Source organism: Tyto alba, unplaced genomic scaffold, assembly GCF_018691265.1.
Source record: "Tyto alba isolate M040663 unplaced genomic scaffold, T.alba_DEE_v4.0 Super-Scaffold_10, whole genome shotgun sequence".
In the NCBI taxonomy this organism is placed as follows: domain Eukaryota; kingdom Metazoa; phylum Chordata; class Aves; order Strigiformes; family Tytonidae; genus Tyto; species Tyto alba.
In genome coordinates, this window is record NW_024881262.1 from 3,106,331 (window position 1) to 3,130,192 (window position 23,862).

At 37.6% G+C, this 23,862-nt stretch overlaps 1 protein-coding gene and 1 non-coding gene across 4 annotated transcripts in view; both read right to left on the bottom strand.

Annotated features, from left to right (window-relative positions):
* Positions 1 to 414: 414 nt before the first annotated feature.
* KPNA4 (karyopherin subunit alpha 4) overlaps positions 415 to 23,862 on the bottom strand; it is a 29,047-nt gene continuing 5,599 nt past the window's right edge. For 2 of the 3 annotated variants that reach the window (XM_042793669.1, XM_009967707.3), the window contains exons 2-17: positions 19,416 to 19,460; positions 18,475 to 18,564; positions 18,356 to 18,385; positions 18,221 to 18,273; positions 15,789 to 15,884; positions 15,574 to 15,659; positions 12,121 to 12,207; positions 10,852 to 11,021; positions 10,713 to 10,757; positions 9,300 to 9,431; positions 8,955 to 9,083; positions 7,220 to 7,324; positions 5,545 to 5,616; positions 4,654 to 4,816; positions 3,455 to 3,549; positions 415 to 2,335 (exon numbers count right to left, since the gene is read on the bottom strand). In XM_042793669.1, coding sequence (XP_042649603.1) covers positions 2,237 to 2,335; positions 3,455 to 3,549; positions 4,654 to 4,816; positions 5,545 to 5,616; positions 7,220 to 7,324; positions 8,955 to 9,083; positions 9,300 to 9,431; positions 10,713 to 10,757; positions 10,852 to 11,021; positions 12,121 to 12,207; positions 15,574 to 15,659; positions 15,789 to 15,884; positions 18,221 to 18,273; positions 18,356 to 18,385; positions 18,475 to 18,564; positions 19,416 to 19,460 — 1,497 coding nt within the window. In that variant the 3' untranslated portion in view covers positions 415 to 2,236. Of the gene's footprint in view, positions 2,336 to 3,454; positions 3,550 to 4,653; positions 4,817 to 5,544; positions 5,617 to 7,219; positions 7,325 to 8,954; positions 9,084 to 9,299; positions 9,432 to 10,712; positions 10,758 to 10,851; positions 11,022 to 12,120; positions 12,208 to 15,573; positions 15,660 to 15,788; positions 15,885 to 18,220; positions 18,274 to 18,355; positions 18,386 to 18,474; positions 18,565 to 19,415; positions 19,461 to 21,252; positions 21,445 to 23,862 lie in introns of those variants that run through there. The other variant, XM_042793679.1, reaches the window with a different exon arrangement.
* On the bottom strand, positions 8,300 to 8,619 carry LOC116964828. The gene has a single exon (XR_004408973.2).

Below are 23,862 nucleotides of genomic sequence, written 5' to 3' on the forward strand. Positions count from 1 at the left end.
CTGCTACAAACACCTGTCCTCTTCTTGCCCCTAATGAGAAAGGATGCTAACAATAAAGCATTTTTCTACAGAACAACATTCAGAAAGGTGAAGTCAGTAATAAGTGTAATTTTACAGCTTCCTTAAAAACACCAGTTTAAGCATTTTACCTCCTCTAAGGGTTTCCCATATTTTAACGGAAACAGCCCTAATTTATTCAGTGACTACATACTATGTGATTAGGTAAATTAGTTATTTCTTAATATTTATACCAAAAGTTATTTACCTCAAGCCTACACAACATACCACACAACATACTGGCATCTGGCAGGTTAAAAAAGATTCGGAAATGTCAAAGTAACTTTCTTCAAATGATCTTCTGCACCTTTGGATGAAGACTGGAGTGTATATACAAAGACACACCAAATACAACTGTTGCAAGTTTTAATGTTTATTTCCCCAAGACAGCCTAGCCTGCACTCTACTTGGATAATTTCACAAGCTAGTTTCCGCTGCTTCTAGTTTTAAACTTTAACCATGTTTCTGATGACAAGGAATGCTGCAAAAATACTCTAGTCCAACAAAGAGTTATGATCACAAAATAATCTTTATCCATTCTACAGTGTTTCAGAATTACCAGTTGATTTTAAAACACAAGGTAGATATAGATGCTAATGGTGGCTAATCTGGTATGTTTTATTATAGCAAACTGTTGTTCATGCAACACTTGTGCTCAAAGGGGAAGGCACAGCATTTCCTACAATGAGCCACCTTATAAAGAGTTCATTTTGTACAAATTTGTAATGTCACCTTTAATTTAGTGTGCAGAACCTCAAAACTGAGGCATTATTCCAATTATAAAAACACTTGCATCCTTTTTGTGCAAGTTTAAAATACAAAGTTTTCTCTCTAAAGTGGCTCAAAATAGATTGTTCATGGCTGCCTACATCTAAGATAAAAAGAGTCTAAAACAATTGGATTAGGCATATTAAAGGTGTTCAAACCATGACTTGATTTGTACATCTATTCACACCTCTTTTTCGGTCTTTATTCGGCAGTACATATGCACCAAATTTCATTTTTAGAAGTTTCCATATCATTTTCATAGAAAACAAAGTTTGAAAACAAGTAACATTGAAACACAGCACGGTATTCTACCACAACAGAAACATTTGGTTACAGGACTCAACAAAATCTAAAAATGAACTATGCTGTAGATTACCACATGCAAAGGTCTTCATGTTATCTTTGAAAATGAAAAGGATGAGATTTTATTACCACATTTTACTGCTTTCTACTATTATGGCAACTTGTGTACTGCAACACAGTCTATTTGAAGGGAAATGTATGATTTTTTCATGCAAAAATCTACAAATTAGTTTTGATGATATGGAAAGCTTTTCAGAACATCAAACATTCATCTGGTGCAAATGCACAGGGAAGCCTTCCTGAAATTCTGACTTTACAAACAACTAATAAGCCATACAGGAAAGAAATTAAAAATAACTAAAAGAAAAATAAAAGGGAAAAAAAAAAAACCAAAACAAAACAAAAAAGAAACACAGGCTGCAGGAGTAAACCAGAGTCTGCTGCTAAACCGGTCTTCGTTTTTGTGTCCAGTGTAAGTTAACACTTATGAACTCATTTTGATGATTTACTAGGTTTATTATCAGCCCCCTGAAGGCGAATCAAGCTTGCATGCGTTCACATACAGCATCACAACCATACTCTCGTACACACGCCACTCCAGGACTAGGAGCCTGCTTCAGGACTGAAGAGCCCCGGTATTTGAAACGTGAGCCTGGCTCCAGAGCATCGAGTCCAGACATTCATTCAACGGTGTCCATTCACACGGTGCTTCATAGCAAGGCCTGGGCTCATTCTCCTTGGACTTATGTGGGCATCCTATTCTCTTATGCTTACAAGGCTTGATGATGATAGTACTGCATTTCCCCCCAATTGCTCTAGTAAGTCATTGTTCCTTCTCAGGCACTGAAGATCTTTGACCTGTAGCCCTTTTTCTTTGAACAATCTAAATAAGCATTCAGTGTGAAGTTTTTCATTACATTTTGCCACTCATTCTCACTCGCACCCACTCGCCATCTTGACTTCATTTGGGCTTTTCTGTGATTCCAAATGAAATCTTCACATTTTCTTTCCCGATTTAATGCAGCAGCGGATCCCATGAGCCAAGATTGATGGATCAAACCTTTTTTTTATTCAGTGCTGCATTGTACCTAACTTCCAAAATACCACTCTAAAACTGGAACCCTTCTGCTGGTACATTGGCAGATGAATTGAAACCAAATGTTCCGCCTTGTATTGCTTCTGGAACAAGGCTAGGATCTTCATCAATCTGTAACAGAACAAGAACATCATGAGTAGGAATAGAAAGACAAAAGCCTCACTAAAAAGAAGCCAGACAACCCTAAAGAGCATCTATCTCTTCACTTAATAGACTTCCTTACATCAAGTCTTGTCATTCTGCTCCCCCAAATTAGTAAGAGCACTATAACGACAAAGTAATTTAGGCCAAAACATTTTAATTTTAGTTCACATTTAGTAGGTAGGCTACACAGCACCCAGACTCTCTTGTTTATGAAGTTTTCACTCCTGGAAAGTATTCTGTCAGTCATGCATCACCCTTACTACCAGTTTGTAAGCTGACAGAGTTCTTAAGACCAATACCATTAAATCAAGTAAGGATTAAGCTGAAACTGCAATTTCCATTTAAATAGGTAGTGTATAGGTTACCAAACTGACACTACATTGAATTCCAAGTCCTGCTGTATATGCAAAATTTGAGTTGCTAAACAAGACTTATGTCTTAATGTTCATATAAAAGTGAAACTAGCACAAAATAAACTTCAGTGCTGACAGTAGGGCATGAATGCAAGTGAGCTCTACCATTTTTGCAGTAACCTGCTCCCACAAATTCTTCAACCAAGCAGAAAACTCTTTCACCTCATGGCACAGCCTGATGTGATTGCATTTCCTTTATATGCAATTAACAGTTATGATTTAAAGCGCATGCAAATCCAAAGCCTTCCTCTGATTTACATTACATGTTTAAACTGAAAACAACCTTCTTGATCAGCACATCCTACCTCTGAAATTACTAAAATAACCAAAATCATTTGTTTCTTAAGCAGCAGATTCTCAGATACAGTACTCAAGTCAGCAGGGAGCTTATCAAATGTGAAATGTCAAGCTTAGAGAGACGCTGACAGTTAAGAGAACTATTCAAAGTCTAGTATTTGAATCCCTAGAGATATGGCTTAAATTAGGCATCAGATCTTTAGATACTTCATCATGAAGAATGGTAAGATATGCAATAGGCTCAAGTAAGGGCTCATTCCTCATTGAAAAAACAAGTAAATGTCACAGAGGAGGTTTGGAGCTGTTGCCTTCATCTTGACCCATGTTTATGAACAAACAACTAGAGAAGCAGATTGCAGAGCTATTACAGACTTACATCATCTGAAGAGAAGAACTGATCAATGATCTCATAAGCCAGTTTGTAGATGTCTTCATTTTCATGATTTTGTAGCTGTTCAATTTTCTCCAGGCCTATAATAAATACACAAGGAATGTAACAGATTTAAAATACTAAGTTCAGACAAAACAATCTCCCTCTCCTTAAGGTCTCAAAGTAATTAAAAGCAAATCTAAAAATAGAGTGACTAAGATGCTTAAAGCATAAAAGCTTCTTAGACATTGAAGAAATATATTAGAGACTGAAGAATACATAACCACGACAAAAAAAAGTCTACAAAGTCAATACCAGCCATGACAGTACTTCTTGCTACAAGTAAACTGATCTGTGGAAACACGGTGAGGGCCAAGCACTAGGACACGCTCCCTTTGCACAAAAACATCTTCTCAGCACGTGGTGCGATAGCCCCAAGCTGTGACATTCCAAATCCACACACTGTTGGTGGCACAAATGCCACCAAGTTACTGACCTATAGATTGATTATACTACAAGCAGCTCCAGTACAGTACGCTCTACTCATGGCAGACATGAGTAGAGCACACACCAGTATTTTTAAAGCTCTGCTTGTCAGAACTTCAAGTGTGAACTCCTCTCCCACAGCCGTCACCAATCAGTTAAGCTTTCCCTTCTCCCCCAATAGTTTGTATTTTAAAACTTATTCAAGTCCACGTTAACAAAATCCCGTTTTTTTTACCTGTGCCCAAATTTGACTGAAACTCTTCAAGGAGAAAAGAACAGTGATACTAAATAGCAACCAACACAGAAGTCTGAAAGCCATTGAGAAATTAAAGGAATCATATTCCTGCAAACACTGGATGTAGTTTTTCCTTCCCCATCCCCCCCACATTCACATGGACATGACTTGTGCATGATCAAGGTAAGCATTTCATCCCTAAATTAACAGAAACTAATTTGCCAAGTACATCAGACTGTTACAAAACTGACACCTAATAAACTCTATTGCCATTATCCAGCTCCTCCACATTTCACTCTACAATGAACTCAGTTTGGAACAGCTAAGTATATTCACCCGATAGGCATGAAAAGGGTCATTTTTAAAAAAAACTTTGCTTAAAACATCTGTGCCAACACACTATAAAGCCAACAGCATATACACATGGTAGAGAGCCAAACCATCAGTTTCTGAAAAAACAGTATGAAAATATTAAGAATCATACCTCCACACTCTTCTATAAGATTGGCTATGGTTTCTGCTTCATCTTCAGCCATTTTTAATATATTACTTAGTCCATCCAGAACCACTTGCACAACTTGCGCATCTTTTACTGTCAGCAAATTGCAAAAGGGAGGAATTACGTTTTGTTGAATTAAGTATGCCACCTAAGGGGAAAAAAGCAAACAGTTCAATCAGGAGTGTGGCAGAAGCAAACACTGTACCACAAGCACACTTGCAAACAAGTTTAATGAAGTCAAAGTACTCAAAGCTATCCAACAGTGTAAAAGCATTCTAAAACAGTCACTTTCAGAAATTCCTGTTTTAGAGCATTAAAAGGTAGTATTTATGAATTATGTTACAAATACATTTCAAGTCTACAACACACAAGCAGCAGATACTGTGATTTTTTTCAGTATTAGACAAGGAGTTTCAACCTCATATTGGGCATGACAGCACCACACTCTAACCCTGCCGCAAATTTAATATTCTGGGCTTACAAGAAACTAGTGCATTTCTACACAATGCCTACTATCATTGTAATTCTCACACTCTTATCCATAAAGGGGAAAAAAAAAAAAAAGATAGATAAGAGATGTTGAATGAGCAAGAATCTCATCAGAGCCTGAATGCAGTCATTCATAGGTACAACGCCATCTTAACAGAAGAGCTTCCATCCAAATCCCCACTGATACTCCTAATCTCAGGTCACTCCAGAAACAAAAGCTGAAGTTCACTCTTAAATCCCTTGTGGAAGAGGGAAGGGAGTTACTGAACGAGGAGGAATCCAGACATTCATAATCCTGGCACAGAAGAAGTCTACACTAATCAGCTGATGCACTCTCTCAATTGCACCCAAGAGAGTTAAGGGACCTTTTCTTAAGGTTTGACTCACCTGGTCTTTTCTGCCACTGATCGTTAAGTTGCTTATTGCCCAAGCAGCTTCCTTCTGTGTACCAAAGTCACCCTAAAAATACAAGTGTAAATAGAAACAATCATTCCAATTTTTATGTAGCGTAGTATTCTAGTCAAAGCTTGTATTTGCTACAGTCCATTCTGAACGGTCTCACCACATCAGTTTTCAGTAAGTGGGGAAGGTAACTAACAAATCCTGCAAATGTCTGAGTTTTCATCCATTCCCTGAAACTTTTAAATTGATCTTCCAGAGGAAGGGAAATTTGTTTGCATCAATGTAAATAAAAACTGTAGTACTCCACTCTCTCGCATTCCTTATCAACAGCTGCCATGTATTAGTGAGAGATAAGCAGTAAGTGTCAATTTTGATAAACCACTGTACATACTGTAAAACTGTGTCTGCCTCAAGTTAGTCAACTTGAATCTGCTTAATAAACTTAGAGAAAGGTCTTCAACTCTTTTTCAGCCATCAACAAATTGACCATCAACAGAACTGTCTGTGAACAGCCATACGTTACTTAGGAAGAGAGACAAGGATTCCTTCAGTCTCCACCCCAGTCTCTACACTGAAGCAAGATATTGCATCATTGCCATAGCTGAACACATCACAGGGTTGGTATTTCTGGCTGCCTTCCACACTTCAAGAAAGAGAAATCAAGTAATGAATAAAGCCAAAAGTAGAAAGTGTTTGAAAAACAGAAATATTGTACTTTTCCTGTTTAAAAACATGCTTTTAGCTATCCTCCTTTCTCACAAGGCAGATCCTCAGGAGCACAATGTGGTTTGGAAATTAGTGTTTTAAAAGACACTAACACCCAGCAACTGAAAAGGAATACAGCTATCTAAAGTCTCAAATGATGACCCAATTACCACTCAACAAGCAATGTGAGGCTATGTGAAAAAGCATGAGAAAAGCATTCAGAAATGTTTGTGAGCAACTACCTGACTTCACTATTGAATAAAAAGGTAGTAAAAGCATCCGTCTCAACAAGCTTCATACTGAAAATAATGCATCCATACATGCATACAGCATCTTACTTTTCTATGGGAAACACTGAACACAGAAAAGCTACAATTATTTTCTATGGCCACCTGTTTTTTCTTGATGCAGTTTTACCTGTTTAAATGGGACAACCCCAGTCCATAACCTAGTGTCACAGGATCATTACTTGCATTGCTCTCAGACTAGATAAATGCCTTAACATGAAGAAGTTAATAAATGCCACTGTTGAGCACTTCCTATGTTTCCAGATAAGGTGGGGAAAAAAGGATGAAATCCTCAAGCTCCGGCAAAATGCTGGGAACTAACTGAATGCTGTTTCCATCCCGACTTCTTCACATCACATACGAGAGTAAAGAACTCTATCCCGGTTGTTTACAAAGTGAGAAAAAGAATTAAAGTAAGATTTAGAAGGACTCACAATCCCCTGATCTGCTTCCTTTCCCCAATACATCTGGCACTCATCATCTCACAGCACTTCACAAAGGAATATCAACAGTAATGTTTTTATCTTGCAACATATGAAAAATGCTCCAGGGTATAGTTGACCCCTGCCCCCCACGTTTACAGTATGATGTAAAACATGAAGCAAGGAATTCAGTGTCACTTTCCCCAATTAAGGAAACAAACTGTTAAATCCTTTTTGTTATCTAACCTTATCTAGAAGATGTATTATCATTGGAACAAGGTTTGCATCTATTACTGCCTGAACTTGCTGCTGATTTCCTGCAGTGATGTTAGATAGGAACCACACTGCTTCCTGCAAAATAAAAGGAGACGAGCAATTATTAATTCAGATAGCCTTCTATATCATATTTTATTTCCACTCCAACAAGACTTTATACCTGCACATTTTAGATCTGCAACTCATACACTAGCCAATCTTAAATACAATCAAGTATTGTATCAGTCTGATTGTACATAGCTGAATTCCTAGGAAATCAGCTGTACATACAGGCAACAAAGTGGACAGTCTCACCTTAGGAGACTCCATAAGACTCTTCAGTTTTAATTGTTACCAAGTTACAACCAAATACTCCAAATCCACTGATTAAAAGGAAAAATTAGTTGTGACAAAAAGCCACAAAGCTACAAATGAGCACTCATAACCAATTCCACTAGTGAGAATGAAGGCTACAGCAGTTTTCAGCTGATGGGCAGGGGAGCTCCACAATGCATTACAGCATCATGTTTTCCCGCCATGAGAGTGGCAGAAGACAGTATGTTCTCTACCTGCTCCATAACGTATCTCCTCTTAGTGCCAATCATCAAAAAAATGCAACACTTATTACTTAAATGCTACCTTTCCAAGAACACTGTCAAGTTACATGACCCTTTAATTCTGTCCCTAAGCCCAGGACACTCTCCTCCCTGCAATAACCAACAGCAGGTGCCTAGGAACGTGTGTAAGAGGAGATCTTTCCCCCAGTAAACCCTCTCAGTCCTGAACAGTTGAAATTTTGAACTAAGCATCCAGATACAGTCTTTGGCTTATGTTAAAAAGGGATCAAGCATCCCCCACCCCCTCTTTTAAGGAGGAATTAATCAAGAAATAACAAACAGTTCCACGTAAAATTTGGAATACATTCAGAGTATCACCTTGTTTTAATCCTATAGTTGATAAATTTATCACATCCTAGACACCCTCCATCACTCCTCCTCAATTCCCCTCTCTACTTATTTGGCATGACAACTTTTTGGTCAGGAATCCTCACATTTCATTCAACTGAGTCTCTTGGATCAGATCACAGGATCATTTTCACTAATGAACCTGTTAGAGATTTAAGATGCCTAGGCTTGTCTTGGTGGGCTTGTTTTGGGCTTTAATCATTGGCAATGTTGTAAAGTGGCACCCTAGAACTCAACAACATGCCTCAGATGCACTCCGGAATCAGCACTGCACTATCAGTGCCCCCGTTTAAAGCCTTTTCTATACACACACACATACACACACACTCCCCACACCCCACCCCCAGTCTGACTTGGTTTAAATTCCATTTATCACACATACACCATTCAGAGAGACATCCAATTATCTCTATTTCATCACTTCCAAGAGAGTCAGTTTAATTAAAGTGACATTTCACATATCAAGAACTCTAACCTCTAAGTCAACAGCCAGAATTAAGATAAAATTTTAATTTCATAAAAATTCAATTAGAAGAATCAGGGAACAACATTCTTATCAAGTACAAGTTTGTAGCTCCTTAGAGATTCTTCTACGGATGTTAACGTCAAGAAAAATCTCAGCACTCTGCTTGCTATTGCCATAAACTGGTGTAAGTAGACAATTGCTCAAATTTCTACCACGCTACATTATGTGGAATCCAAAAGACCCAAGACAAATACAAAAAAGTTATCAATGAGGTACCACCTCTGCAGTTACCTACCTTATTAATTTTTTCTTTGGGATGTGTCAGAAGTGCTGGAAAATGTGAAAGAGCTTCACAATTCAGAACTACCTGTGTCTGTTCATCGGTACCAGTGACAATGTTTCCTACAGCTCTCAGTGCAGCAGTCTGAAACAAAACATTTTCTTCAAAGACTTCTAAACAGCAATTTTTCTAGTTGAGCACATACTTTCAAACAGTAACAGTTCAAAAAGCAAAAGGTTTTATGCAAATGTTATACCACACAGGCAAAAATATTCTTTAAACTTCAACACAAACTATAAAAGTGAATTTTCTCTAGTATTACGTTTTAAGCAACGCCTCCTTCAAGTTTTCCAAACTTACTTGCACTTTAACTTCTTGATGACTGAGGAGAGGAACCAAATGAGGGACTATTCCAGAGTCTATCACCATCTGGATCTGTTCATTGCCAGCATCCGTTAGATATGAGAGTGCCCAGACTGTATCTACCAATATCTAACAGTAAAAACATTTATTTGTAATTAGTACAGAAGTACTGCAAGTCTTATAAAAAATAATACATATTAAAATATAAAACAATTCCCATTGTGAAGCCAGAATTGATGTAATACAGCAAAACCCCACTTTGTTTTACAGACTTCATAAGTGCACTCTACAGAAGTCTAAAATACAAATGCTGGTCAACCTGTTCTAGCTCCAGAGAATACAGAGATTAAAAAAACAGATAAACAGCTAACTACCGTTTAAATTATGAAGGATATAATAAAAGCAATTCAATCATATCTATTCCTCTCATGAAGTAGTGGTGGACAATGTTTGATATGAAAGACTCACTCCTGGAAGGAAGATAAAGCTCTAGCAAACATTAAACTATAGGTGTTTGGCACTCTCAAACCAATGAACTGTACATCAGCATCAAGTTATTTTTTTCTTGGCATTCTACCACAGAATATAGGAAAAGCTTTGATTTTAACATCTGGTACAGCAGCACTTATGACTGAATTTCCTCTGTGTGTGTGTGTGCGTACACGTGTGTATTCAAGTATTTCAAGTGACTGCTTATTAAAAAAAAAAAATTGAGCATCATTTCAGCTGACAACTCTTGACTTATTCACAAATCCAGCCATTTCAAGAAACTCAAATAAGCTTAGTTTAACCTACTTATATATAAGAAATAATATAATTACTGTGTAAACTTTATTATTTAAACATACTTCGCTAAAGCACTGTTGCCAGACAACTGAGCTAGAATTTCACTAGGGAGCAAAGACTTAAACAATTCTAACATACGTTTAGGCAAAAATTTTTCCTATTTCATAATTTCAGTAAAGTCTCACTCCTTAGCTTAATAGTGAAGTAAATGTTCATATTTAACACCTCAGAAGTTACATCTAAAGCTAACATTTCACATATGCAGCAGACACTAATTTTTCTTCTGTTTACACCAATTTTCACTACAACCTCAAACTTAAGTGCTCGTCAAAAAAATCTTGTATTTATCTGTAAATGAATCTTCACAGAAATACAACTGAAACCGCATTTTAAGTGTAGGGAAAGTACATGCAAATAGACACTTGCAAAGATAGAGAAATATCAGGCAAAAATAGTAACTGACACTTAAAAGTAAGTAGTTAAAGATACCAAAGTAAGTTTCTCGTAATGAAAGAGAACATCACAGATAACTTTCTTCTTTAAAAAAAAAATATTACAAGCTTGATACTTCAGCTAGAACAACTAAACTAGAACACAAAACTGGCTCTGAGTGGTGTTACTTACATTTACATCTGTGTGGTGAATTAAAACACAGAGCGCTGGAAGGATCTAAGGAGGAAAAGAGGCATCTGACGGTTATTTTTGAGGCAGACAGATACTCAACTTCAGTTTAGTTACACAGAACAGTGAGCAATTCAGTCACCTCCTGAATGGTTTCCATCGGCGGAGGAGGATCTTTGTGACGGCACAAGTTGACCATGACCCAAGTAACATTTCTTAAGAAAGTTATGGGAATAGATGGGCTGATGAAGGACAGCAGTGGTTTCACTACTCCAAGACTAATAACGTAGTCTCTACACTGGGGTCCATCACCTGTTTGAGACAAAGAATTGTGAAGGCACAAATCATCCTATGCCATCCACAAAAAGTGTAACTTCTGCACACTTAAAACTTCAGTTACTTAAAATTCATACAAAGTTAAGAACACGGGCCTTGGAAAAATGCATATAAAGAGATACATCTATATATATACACATCTATCATAAAGACACCTTATATAAAGCTTTAGTAGGACCTGTGGCTGCCTGGCTAATTCCTTCATTTTCAACTGCTCACTAAAACCAGCTACATTCTTAATAGAAAAGTGTTCCATAATTTATAGCAGCAGATGTACAGGTGGGGTGGTGGTGGGCAGGAGAAGGGGTGGGAGAAAATGCAAAACCACTGAGAATAACTGACAGCCCAACGTAATCCTGAAGATCCCTTCACAAAGTTTATAATCAATACCAAGACATCTCAAGAGTAGTTCAAAATTGCCTGAAAACAGATATTGTCATCTTTGCATGAGAGAAACACTCAGTTTTTGTCACTGCCTGGGTATCACTAGAGTTGCCTCAAAAGCAGCATCTGACTTGTACTGCACACACACCACCACCAGCTTCGGGCAGTTACAATACTGCGCATTTTGTTGGTTTGCTACTTAAGAAGGACCAGGCCTTTCTAAAACATCAGATTGTAGAAATCTCAGTATGCCAGAACTGGTATTAGTCCTCAGGCACTACAGACATAGTCAGGGCTGTAAACCACAAAGCTGATGCTTGCATGGGACAAGGAAAAATCAAATGAAAGCTCAAATGATCACAACTTCTCTAGAATTCAACACTGCATGTGAGGTCAAGCAAAATTTCAGAACTCAATGCAAAACAGTTTAACAATCTGCATGTCTGTCTGCCAGTAATTCCTTTTCCCGCACCTGGCATGAGTGTGTAAGCATGTGGCTTTGGGTGCACACCATCGATACACAATAGAGAAAACAGAAATAAGTTAAGAACAGGGTAATTGCCAGTCTAACAGCTGCCTTTTGTCTCATAGTTGAACATCTCCAAGTTACAAATACACAAAATCCTACCTAGTTTATTCATTCAATACCAAAAGGAACTTAGAAGTATTTAGTGGCAGAAGCAACACACACCTATGATATTTCCTAAAGCCCACACAGCTTGCTCACAAACATTTTGATGAGGTGAATGCAGCAGTCTCAGAAAAAGTGGCACAGCATCTGAAAGACACAAACAAAAGCCCACGCAATTGTTAAGTACATCTCTCAAAACAGTTCACATCGTTAGCTCTTAAATAAAATTGCAGTACTGCATGAGAAATTTTTCTCCTGGTTAAGTATCAGTCAAAAACTTTACTAAACTTCCCAGATGATACCGAAATATAACACACTGTAACAATTTTTCCTTCATCGCACTTCCTTATAGAGCCTGCACTTCAGAATATTATGAAAGCAACTCTTAAAATAACCCGAACATTTAATTTGTTTCTAAGTCTCACAAGTTTACTGAAGCTTGTCAGGACTCCAAATTTAGTTATATTTATTGAATTTAGAAATTCCGTGCTAAGTTATCTATCAGACCCAACTGCAACTTAGCAACTGTTTAAGACCAACCTCACCCATTTAAACTGGCCGACTTAGAGGTACACATCTACTACCGACTGGTAACACAGTAAGAGGGAAGCACAGAGGTTTAATTCGTTTCAATCTTACTGATTTACAGTACCCTAGCTCCCCCATCACATCTTTACTAGTAGCGAAGTATGTGCCAGTTGCTGGTCCCAGCACATGCAGAGCACTAACTACCGAGGAATCCTCTGCACACACTGCCAGTGCGGAGCTCCAGGCAGCGCTTCAGGGCACAACTCCACCTGTGGCTCTACCAAGAGGAAGCCTGGTTGATCGAGCACACGCAAGTAGACCTGAAGGTAAATCGCACCCGGAGAATCCCTGCTGCCAATTCAGGCGCACCACCAAGCGCCAAGTCACTTTGTACTTTCCCCTAAAATTTCCAACTCTGCATTCCGTATCTTTTGATAACCACTATGATGGTATGTGTACAACAACAGCAGATGTTTCCTCAAACCTAACTGTGGTCTCCTGAATACTAATACAGAAACACTTCTCAGTGTGAAGTCTCCTTTACTATCATTAAGTTTTGACTCCACTCAATTTGAGACCCATGATCTGACATACCAAAATAACCTGACAGAACACCGCAGAAGAGGTTGTTTCAAATGCTACCGCTATGTGACCAAAAAAAAAAAAAAAAAACAGAAAAAGCCAACTAAGGAGTAAGGGATTCAAAAGGTAGGACACAAAACTCCACAATGGTTATCAAGGCAGCTACTTTTCTACCCTATGTTGGTATCGGACAAGAGCACTCCCAATATTTAGAGCTAAAGCTAAGCCACTATTTCAAACACGTTCCACATTTAGATAAATGATCTGTATTGTTTTACCCCCAGCACCATGGTGCTTGCTTACATGATTTGCTAATGACAGCTTAGTCTGTAAGAAACACTCATTTACTTCAGATCATATATTTCAAGAGGCTGGTATTTTTAGTGAAGACTCTTTCTCAGTGTAAAACACTTTCTGTTAGAGAAATAGCAAATCACAACAGATTCCTTATTTCCTATTAAATAAAGGTATTTTACAGTGCATGTATGCAAGGAGAAAAAACACCCCAGCAAGCATATTAATAAGTACTTTTGGAAAGCTTACAACAGACCATCTTTTTCACTGAAATGTATCATTAAAACCATACTTTCATATGTTACAGCTATTAAATTGGCTAATATAGTGCATATGTGCAGACCTAGTTAATCAGAGACCATCACTGAAAGAAATAATTACTATATTTGGCACTCATCTTCAATCCATTGATAAGATAGGTTTAAATAAAAAGAAGTGTTCTAGATCAGAGGTGTGGGACATTATATATTAATTATACATATATATATATAATAGATTTCTAAAAGAAAACTCAGGATGCAACCATGAAAGGAAGATGAGCAAGACAGGAAAAAGGAAAGTTAAAAGTATTAGCAAAGATACATATTATAATGGTCAAGTCCAAGCTATATCACAGTTAACACTGATTAGTTTGTAAAAGCAAAGGGCAAATGAACTTGCAACCAATGCAATCTCAAAACATACATTCAATTAAAAAAAAAAATCTTTTAAGCTGAAGTCACCCGCCTTAAATTCCTTCACATCTGCTATGGAGAATTAACCTATTTTTCCAGTTGAAGATTTCTGAAACACACCCAGCCATTTAACAGAGAAGATGGTGCTAAGAACTTTCTTATGAACACATATTCCTTTCAAAATATAAAGCCAATAATAAACAGTTTGTGAGATGCTTGTAACTGCTTAGCACTAACATGGGAAAAGAAAACATCTTTGACCACCCAAGTGAAACAAATCAGTTGTGGAATATATGTAACAAACGTTGACATTTCAACACTTAAACCACCACCACGCATCTTAGAAACTGTACTTACTACATTCAGTAAAAGTTCCAAGTAGCTCGAAAAGAAATTAATATATGATGGTCGTGGTGGGGGAAGAACACACAAAAAAGATCAAACATAATTCTGTATCTTTTCGTTGTTGGAAGCACATCATGTTTAATGGTATCAGCAGCATACACTGCAATACAACACTAATACCAACCATTAAAGCTACTGGTATCTCACATAATGTAAATTTTGTGGATTTTTTCCTTAAATTTTAGGCAAAAACTTGCTTTACTGTACATTTGATTCTTCCATGGGTTTCAGGAAGCTCTGCTGTTTTATTCACTCAATTCAAAAAGCCTGCAGACACTTCTACCTAGCTCTGCTTTACCAGAAGTACTACTTCGACTTAGGACATGGACATGTTTAGAGTACAGAAGAAAGTTTGCTTTGCTTGGCAACTCAGACTCCAAGTCCAATAACAATTCCTTTCCATGCTTCAGATTCCTCAAAATGTGGAAGAGAGCATTTTTTCTTCAGCTTGATTTTAGAAGAGTTTGGTGTCAGGCACACTCTGGACTCAGTCCACATCTTTTCCTCCCTCTTCACAGTAAGACACGAAATCTCTCCACGGGAGTTTTTTTGTTTGTTTGTTTGTTTGTTTTTTTTTTTTTTTGTCTGGTTTTAAGTTTTTTGTTGGGATTTTTTTTTTTTTTAAGTTTGAAAACTGGAAACAAGCAGATATCAACTCTGCTAAAATAGTGTGAGTTTCCAGATGAGATTACTCACCATTAAGAAACCTAACTGAATTTAAAATCTGAGAAAATGAAGAACAAAAGCAGGCGTGCACGTCAACTGATGCTGCTTGCCAGAGAAGAGGTAGAACATCTGGCAGGAGACTTCATGGGCAGGTCCTTCAGCGACGTGCCTGTGATTGACAACTCAATTTCAACCATCCTGGCTACCGCATGAAAGGACCAACCCTAACATGTGGATTGGTGAACATGCTTGAGATAGAGAGAAACAGGAATGTGGATGCTCTCTGCAGTATCATTCAGTTGATCTTATTTTTGTGGAAGCTAGAGTGCGTGCTTTATCAATGATCAAATACTGTTGGACTTACTAGATTGAACTACAGCCTGTGTTTGTTCAGAGGTTCCAGAGGCAATGTTTGTCAAAGCCCATGCAGCTTCAAACTGTAAAGAAGGACTGCAAAGTAAGAAAAAAAATAAAAAATGATTGTAACATGAGTTTTCAAATCAGGTACCATAGGCACATTAGCTAAATACCAAAGAATTCTTGCAACAATTAAACATTCTGAGTTCTAGAAATACTCACTTGTCATCTCTTTCAAGACAGTGCACTAAAATAGGTAATATTCCTGATTTTATTAGATCGTCAATTGGTGGATTGCGATCACTGGAAAGCAGCTTTCTGTTTAGAAAAAAGAGAAAACACAAGACTTAATGGACAAATCACAGAATGAGAAGTCACGACTGGAAAGAATCTCTGGAGGTTGTTTAGCCCAACCTTCCACTCAAAGTGGAATTATTGCTGACACTAGATCAGCTCAGTAATGGCTTCCTGGAGTTGAGTTTCAGAAACCTCCAAGCACGGAGATCCAACACCCTCCCCGGACAAACTGTTCCAGTGCTGGTTTTCCCCCAGTGTGTGTGTGTCATCCTCTGAAAGACCAAGCAGGATTTGTTTTCTCCACTTTGAGTGAAAATAACTAGTCCCCAAAATTGAAATTAATGAACTATTGAAAAAACTGAAGTACTAAAAAACTCAAGCCACTATGCCCATTGCCCATTTCAGTTGTCACGTTTTCTCTGACTATCTCTGAAGTTTACTGCCAGTCAGAAAAATAAAGATCACCGGTGTTACTCAGCTACACCCTCCTGCAGCTTCTTCCTCCTCCACCCAACAAAGGAGATTAACAGATCCCAGCTGCTTTGACAGGAAAGGCAGAAACTTGTTTCTTACTAAGGATATAATGTCAGAGAGCAAGGATTCACAAAGTACTACTGCAAACCACAGCAGTGTACAAATTTGTTTCAATTTTTAATCCCTTCAGTTTCACCTTTCAGCAGCAGAAGAATTAAGGAAAATGAAGGAAACTTCTTGGAAGGGACACCTTGGGCTGCCACGCCAACATTTTACTGGCAGTGGGAAGAGAGATTATATATAGTCATCTCTTCATATACCAGCCTATTCACAAATACATGGAAGGCTTGACAGGACACAGTAACTAAAAATCAACTTTCCACTGCTGCTTTACCCTTACAGGTATCACCAGTGTGTTAAAGGGGGCAACATTGGGAAGGAGAAGAGATTAAGAAAAGCTGTAGCACCAAAACAAAATACCTCAGAAAACTAAGTAATCGCAATAAGGAGGATATGAAGACAGATTATGAAGGCTCCTGTAATAATCAGATGCACTTTTTCAACTTCCAACTAAGTAGAGTCCTTGTAGAAGCGAAGGCAATTTACATCTACAAGCTTATAAAAATTAAGGAACACAAGTGTACTTACAGAAGCTTAATACTGATTCTTGTTCAATGGCAAAACAATCTTAGGTCAGTCTACTCACAAATCACCTGCTCAAACAGGTAGAGAACTCTACTACAAGAATTAAATAAAACTCCAGGTTCTGAGGGGGTTCAGACTTTTTTCTTTGGTTAAGGGTTTTGCTTTTTCTTAAGCACTTCTAATCAGTTTTCTGTTCCTCATATTCCAGTAGTACGTTTTGGGCACTAGAATTAGGCAAGATTTTTCCTTCCTGTTCCAGCTCCAGACCAAAGGATGGTACAGATTAAACTGAGACTGAAAAGCATTTGTTTTCATCTCCAAAATAAATTTTATTGCCCTTACAAATAATGTAAACTGCACTGCTTTAATTTTAAATTAGTTTTCAATATAAATAGTTACAATGGTAAGAAATCCACATGGACACTCCCATTTCATTTTAAGTCAGGCTGAATTCAGTGTATTTTAGTCTAACCTGGTTTAGATCAGCTGTAGTAAATAGTGTGTTCTACATGACGTTACCCCAAGTCGATGAACCTTTTTCATGAAGACAAGTTGCCCAATGGAAATGGGCACAGAAACTGTTCTTTCCACTATCACTTTCAAATACATTATTTCCCAAAAGTCAAAGTGACTTCCAATCCACCTGACTTCTTTGATCTGGAAGTCTTCCCTTGCATGGGAAATCAACCCCCCTCAACCACAGAGAGTAAACAAAACCAAAGTTGTCAGTTTCTGCTACAACAACAACAACAAAACACCCAGTAGTTCATGAAACAGCAGTTAAATACTAAATTTATGCAAGCAAAGTTCATAATAGTATTTTAGGATCACTTCTTGCATATGTACAACTACAGAGAATTCCTCTTCAAGTTAAAAGTGGTTTCAGTGGCTTAATCCATGACAAAACTAGAAAAAGGATTATGCCACTTCTTTCTCTATTTAAAGCTAAAGACTTTATAGTCCTGCTAATTACGTATTTTACCCACGAGAAGCATCAATTACCGCACTAAGATAAATCCTAGTGCTTGCTTAAACATAATGAAAATTCTGACTACTTCAAAGACCTAGGTATTTTGATCTTTTTTGTAAACTTCTATTTATCAAAGTTCTCTTTTTTAAAATCAGTAAATCACATACTTTTTCTAGTTAAGCTTGAACACATTTTCTGAATTTAAGAGCATGATAAAGAATAAAAATAGTATAGTATATTTTCATATACACATAAAGCGTGTTTTTACCTTGCAGCCTGCACAGCACTTAACTGGATACCCTGGTTGTCACTTGAAGCATTCTAAAATAAAAGAAAATTTAGACTTTTCACATATTTGTCACCATGACATGAAGAATGTCAAAAACAATTATTTTTTTTTTACCTGTACTATTGCCTCCAAGGAAGCGTTTTGCTAGAAAACAGAGATAAAAGCAGTTAGAAACTAGAAATGTCTTAAGTACATAAAAAGATGACATGCTTGAGAGTTAAGTGAATTCTTACCACTCTGAAGTCACCATCTATATCAGAATCTTCACAGATATCTTCATGGGGAACATTTCTCCTCTTTAGAAGATGTTCATCTCTTTTGTTCTTAAAGAGAAAAATTATTTAATACCTTTAAAACTTTGATTTTGGAGGTGTGGGGGATGTTAAGAAGGAACAGAAGCTTCTGGTTTAAACAAGCATCATAAACGTGCTTTCATTGACACTGTTAAAATACCCAACATTCAAGAAGTTGGAAAGAGCTGCAGAGAAGCACATTTTGGAAATAATTTCTTCCTAGAAAAATCCTCTATCCAACTTTATATACAGCAGTAACTACTTTTGCTGGAAGTTTCATGGGTACACATCCATCAACACTGATGCTACAACCTACTTGTCATTATTTATAACAAGACAAGGCAATTCCCAGAACCTAGTTTTCTGTTCATCTCAGAATAATTCAAGTTATGGTTACTTTTCTCAAGAGCTAGTTTTCCAACAATTCTAAACAGTTTTTTCTTCATACATATACTCCTTCACTCTTAGCTGTATGTTGAACTACTGTTTTGGGAACAAAAATGGTTTTTTGTCTATAGATTAGCAGGAACACTTGATTTTCACATAAAAAGCCTATCTTTTTTCCTAAGTTTTTAAAATTAAAACATAGCTGGGGAAGCAAGAATTATTCCCTTCAACAGATTACAAATAAAATCTCTTCTCAGAACCAAAGTTATGGAACTTCTAGTACCAGGTACGGTAACTTTAGAACTTCCCTCTAAACCAAAGTACCTTCAGAGAATTAGTAAAGACAAATAGTTTAACAATGGTGTTCTCTACAGAAGACTACAGAAGAACAGTATTTTATTTTCTTTTAATCATTTAACAAAAACTCTTAAATTTTACTGAAATACCAACATAGACAAATCCTATTCAGTAATAACAATGCTAGGGCATCTCACCTTTCTCAACTCCACAACAACTTCATTTCTTTGTCTTCTCATAGTCTGAAAAAAAAAACAAACCAAGATCAGAGTTATTATGTTAGAAATCTAGACCAAGTAATTTCAAAAAGTTCTCACACAAGTGTGTTTAAGTTCATGCACTTTACACAGTACTTTTACACACAGGATTTAATTTTCATTACAAAAGTAAAGATCCAACAGGAAATTGAGATAACTGTATCATTTCTGCTTGTATTTCATAGTAAAACAGTCTCCTAGGTCTGCATGTTGCAGAAAAATGGGGCTACAGAATCAGGGAATAAACAAGTATCTTTAAGACAGGGCAACATTAAAAGGAGTTGGGCATAAAACAGCACCAAAAGCATGATAAACACCACAGCAAACTAACAGAAAGCATACTACTAAGTTCGCCCCAAATTTGTAACTTTTTCTTGATTCAAGGCTTGAACACAACAAGCATGAACCAAAACCACCGCTTTTATCTTGGTAAACTTGAAAACTAATGTCAGAGGCAAGCACAGCTGCCTATCTACACACATACAGAAGAACTTCCATCTCTTGCTTCCTGAGAGTAGCGGGGGAACCGGGCGATTCCCCAGGCAGCGACACTCGGCCACCTGGGCTACAGCACCGGACCGGCTGATCAGCCAGACACCAGCAAAGAGCACAATCCAGTACTAACGGGCAACTGTCACCAGCCAGCTATACAGAAAAAACAGAGGCTAAAGTTCAGACTGTGCAGGTAATTCTTCACCTAACCAAAGTACAACTGCTCAAGCAAGAAGAATTTCGACAACATAATTCTTCAGAATAGATCTGGACAACACCAGGCCCTTTTTTGAATGATGCCTATCAGGTTCCTCACACACACGTAGCACTGTAAGTGTACCCTTCCAGACACAGGAGGTGGGAAGGTTCTACAGGAGCTCTCACTCGCCCAAATGTCCACAGAGGTACCCAGGAGAAACACGTAGCAAAGTAAACTTACATATTTCACAAATTTCTGATATGCCCACTTTTCTATTACTGTACAAAACACTACTAGCTTTGTGCCTTGTGGTACAGCTTTATAAACAAGTTCAAATTAAGAGACCTGGTAAGCAAATCTGAGTTACAAAAATATTATTTGTAAATGAAACCCATATAAATCCCTTGGCACTGTAAGAGCAATTATTTTTTTTTGTCAATTCTCTCTACAACTGCCATTGGGAGTATTAAGACAAAAAATACAATTGCAAATATACATAAATTGGTTTACTTCTGCTTGTGTTACTACAATGCAAAGTGAAAACAGAAAATAACCCAGTCTACAGTGATTTTGTTCTATACTTTGAACCTCACAACGAATGAGAATAGCAAGAGTTAAAAACAAGTGCATTTTTATCATGACTTAACCATTCACAAGCCCAGAGAAAGCTTGAAATCCCAAAGTGTAAGGGACTGCATTAACACAGAATACAAGGAAAAGGAACAGCTAAGAGAGCTTCTGAACAGCAGTAAGTAGCAGCTCTGAAGATAAGGATTAAAAGCTTGACATTCAGGAGCATAATTATTTTTATCGAAAGGAATGTGCATTTCATCAGAATCCAATTTCCAGCTCTGACCAAGACAGTTTACCTTCTGAGAGGAAGGAGTTACATAAAAAAGACAGGAAAGAATGTGAGTGTAAAAGAAAGGATAGTTCCCCACTCCTTTGGAGAAAAAACTCTTCATCGCCTGAGGAACAAAACGCAGTTCATCACAAGAAAAAACAGGCAGAGGAGAAAAAAAAACCCAACACACCTCACAAAACGATAGCTTCCCACTATATAAAAGGCAAAATATACCAGCATACCTAATGCAGCTGCAGCACCTGGAACGATGAGATAAGAGCCATAATAAGCAAGTACAAACTGTCGCACACTAAAAAGCACCAAAGCAAGTTTCCAGGAAATATGTGCATCTTTAAAGAATGTTGATTCAATTGGTCAATCAAAATTAGAATTAACAGCTGAGTAACGAAGCTTAGATCCATGGCTTTTTCACTTTTAAACCTATAAAGAGTCATGTGTGCTACATGAGGTCAACAGTAACACTGAACACTCCTAGTATGCAGATGAAGTTTATTTCACTTATATGGACTTACCCTCCATAGCTAGTTAAGTTTTTTGAGTATTTCTTAGAATTCTTCAACTGATAATGAGAATTTCAAAGATGTAATCTCTATCACTGAACACTCCTAGTATGCAAGGAAACTTTATTCCAGTTATATGAACTTAACTCTCCTTAGCTAGATAAGCTTTTCACATATTTCTTAGAATTCTTCAGCCGATCCTGAGAATTTCAAAGGTGTAATCTCTAAAGACATGAAAAACATATATTCTAGTACTAAGCCTTTATTAACACTAAATCTTTACTAACACTTTTTTTTTGGCCCAATAAGTAGACTCTGCATTAATATAGTACTTGTTTTATAAATACAAAAATTAAGTTTTGACGTTTTGTAGTAGCTCCAACTCAAATGTCTAAGTTGAAAGGAGGAAAGTTCCTCCAGCAGCTATCTTCCTACACCTGCCTTTGTTAAACATACAATTGCAGACTCCTGGCATCATGACCTGGCAGTCCATGCTCCAGCTCTCTGAAGCGCCCATCACGGCAGCGCTGGGGAGCCAAGTCCCCCGCCGCAGCTACTCACCACGCAGGATGCTAACAACTGCAGGTCAGCTTTAGGTAAATCCAGCCCAGGAAAGTGCGGCCTAGGATTCACCAAAGACACGTATCCCACCTGAATGACAAACAGCAACTCTGAAGAACAGAGTTGACAGCAAGAAGCACTCAACAGTCATTTATCTGTGCTCAAAGCGCTGTTGCGTTCCTGGAGGAACTGACACACTACTGGATACCACTCACCATTTAGAGGCTTTGTAAAGATGCTGCAACTTTACAACTGACTAATCTACTACATGCTCTTGCTCTTAGCCTGCAATGTAATCCTCAGCATAGTCCCTCCAAAGTCTGCTAGTCTGGCATATTCAAGAAAATAAAAAAGGAAAATCTCCAATAATAAGACTGCAGAATTGTACCGAGCTCCTGATAATCTCACAAAACAATTAATACCATCCCAATCCACAACTGTTACTGCAACCTAAAAAAATAAACATACCTATCTAAAAGCTGTACTGCAAGAAGGATTCTTCTCGCCAGACTTCAATAATGACATTCCTGCTCACAGAAAATCTGTTGCTGAGCAAGATTCAGTGTATATTTTCAAGGAATGGAAGACTGAGTTGCTAGAACACTGACTATAAAGGGACATGAGGCAGTGAAGTATATTAAAGAGTGTTACAATTACTAGTGAGCCCAAAAGGAAATGTATGTGTGTGTGACAGATATGGGGAGAAGTGAGCAGGACCAAAATAAATACTCCAAGAAAAAAGCCTCATTTAGAAGTTTCTTTACTTGAGGGGAAAAAAAAAAAAAAAAAAAAAAAATCACATATGCAGTTGATCAGACTTTAAAAAAATCCTGAAACTCCATCAATACTCCGCTGGAACAAGATGACTGTCCTCCCTCCAGGCCCTTGGTTTTAATTCCTGCTTGCTTCTGAACAGGACCTGAATACCTTGGACTCACAAAAGCCTTCACATAAAAGACAAGCAACTGATGAAGTCACTTCACTCTTAAGAACAATTTACCAAAATAAGGTTCCACTAAAATAATTTTCTGTGTAAACAGTAGTTGGCCAACAAACTACTTATTACTGATCAACCTGTCACTGCTCTTCCTCCTAGGAAGAGAAAACACACGACAAGTAAGAACTGAAGTTAGCTCTGTCAAGGAGTTCATCATCACCTCAGCCTAGAAACGGAATAGATAGTTTGGAGAAACTAAAACGACAAGCAGACTCAAGATCAACATGTGTTGTCTTATGGAAGACGGCTCAAATGGAAGAAAACTAGGTATAATGGTTTCTTGGCAAGTGGCATCATAAAACTAGACTCTCACCTCCGTTCTGTGTAAGATACGACTTGATTGTTAGACTTCTCTGAATCAGTTCTCAGCTTGCACTAACACAGCTGTGAGCAGGAAACCAATCGCAACCTAAAAGTTTCTCGAAACAGAATTCAGAACAGCCCTTGGAAAGTGTTCCAATCTAAAAACACCCATCATTTCAGTAGGAACTCACATGGCTCTTTCAGTCATTGGATCCTGTTCTTCATTTGCTGCATCGAAAATCAAATGATCAGATCTATTTCTGTCAGCCTATGATTGCTACCACTCCATCCTTCTTTTTTTCAATTATATTTAGCTTAAGTTTTATCATAAGGGCTATTTTCTGACCGTTGGTCATTACTGAGCCCTTCAGCTTACCATTAAAATCTTGTGTTAGCTGATGCCTGCAGGATCCTGATACATTCCAGGGTTTTTCACAACAATGCCAGAAACAGAAGTGTTCTGCACTCCA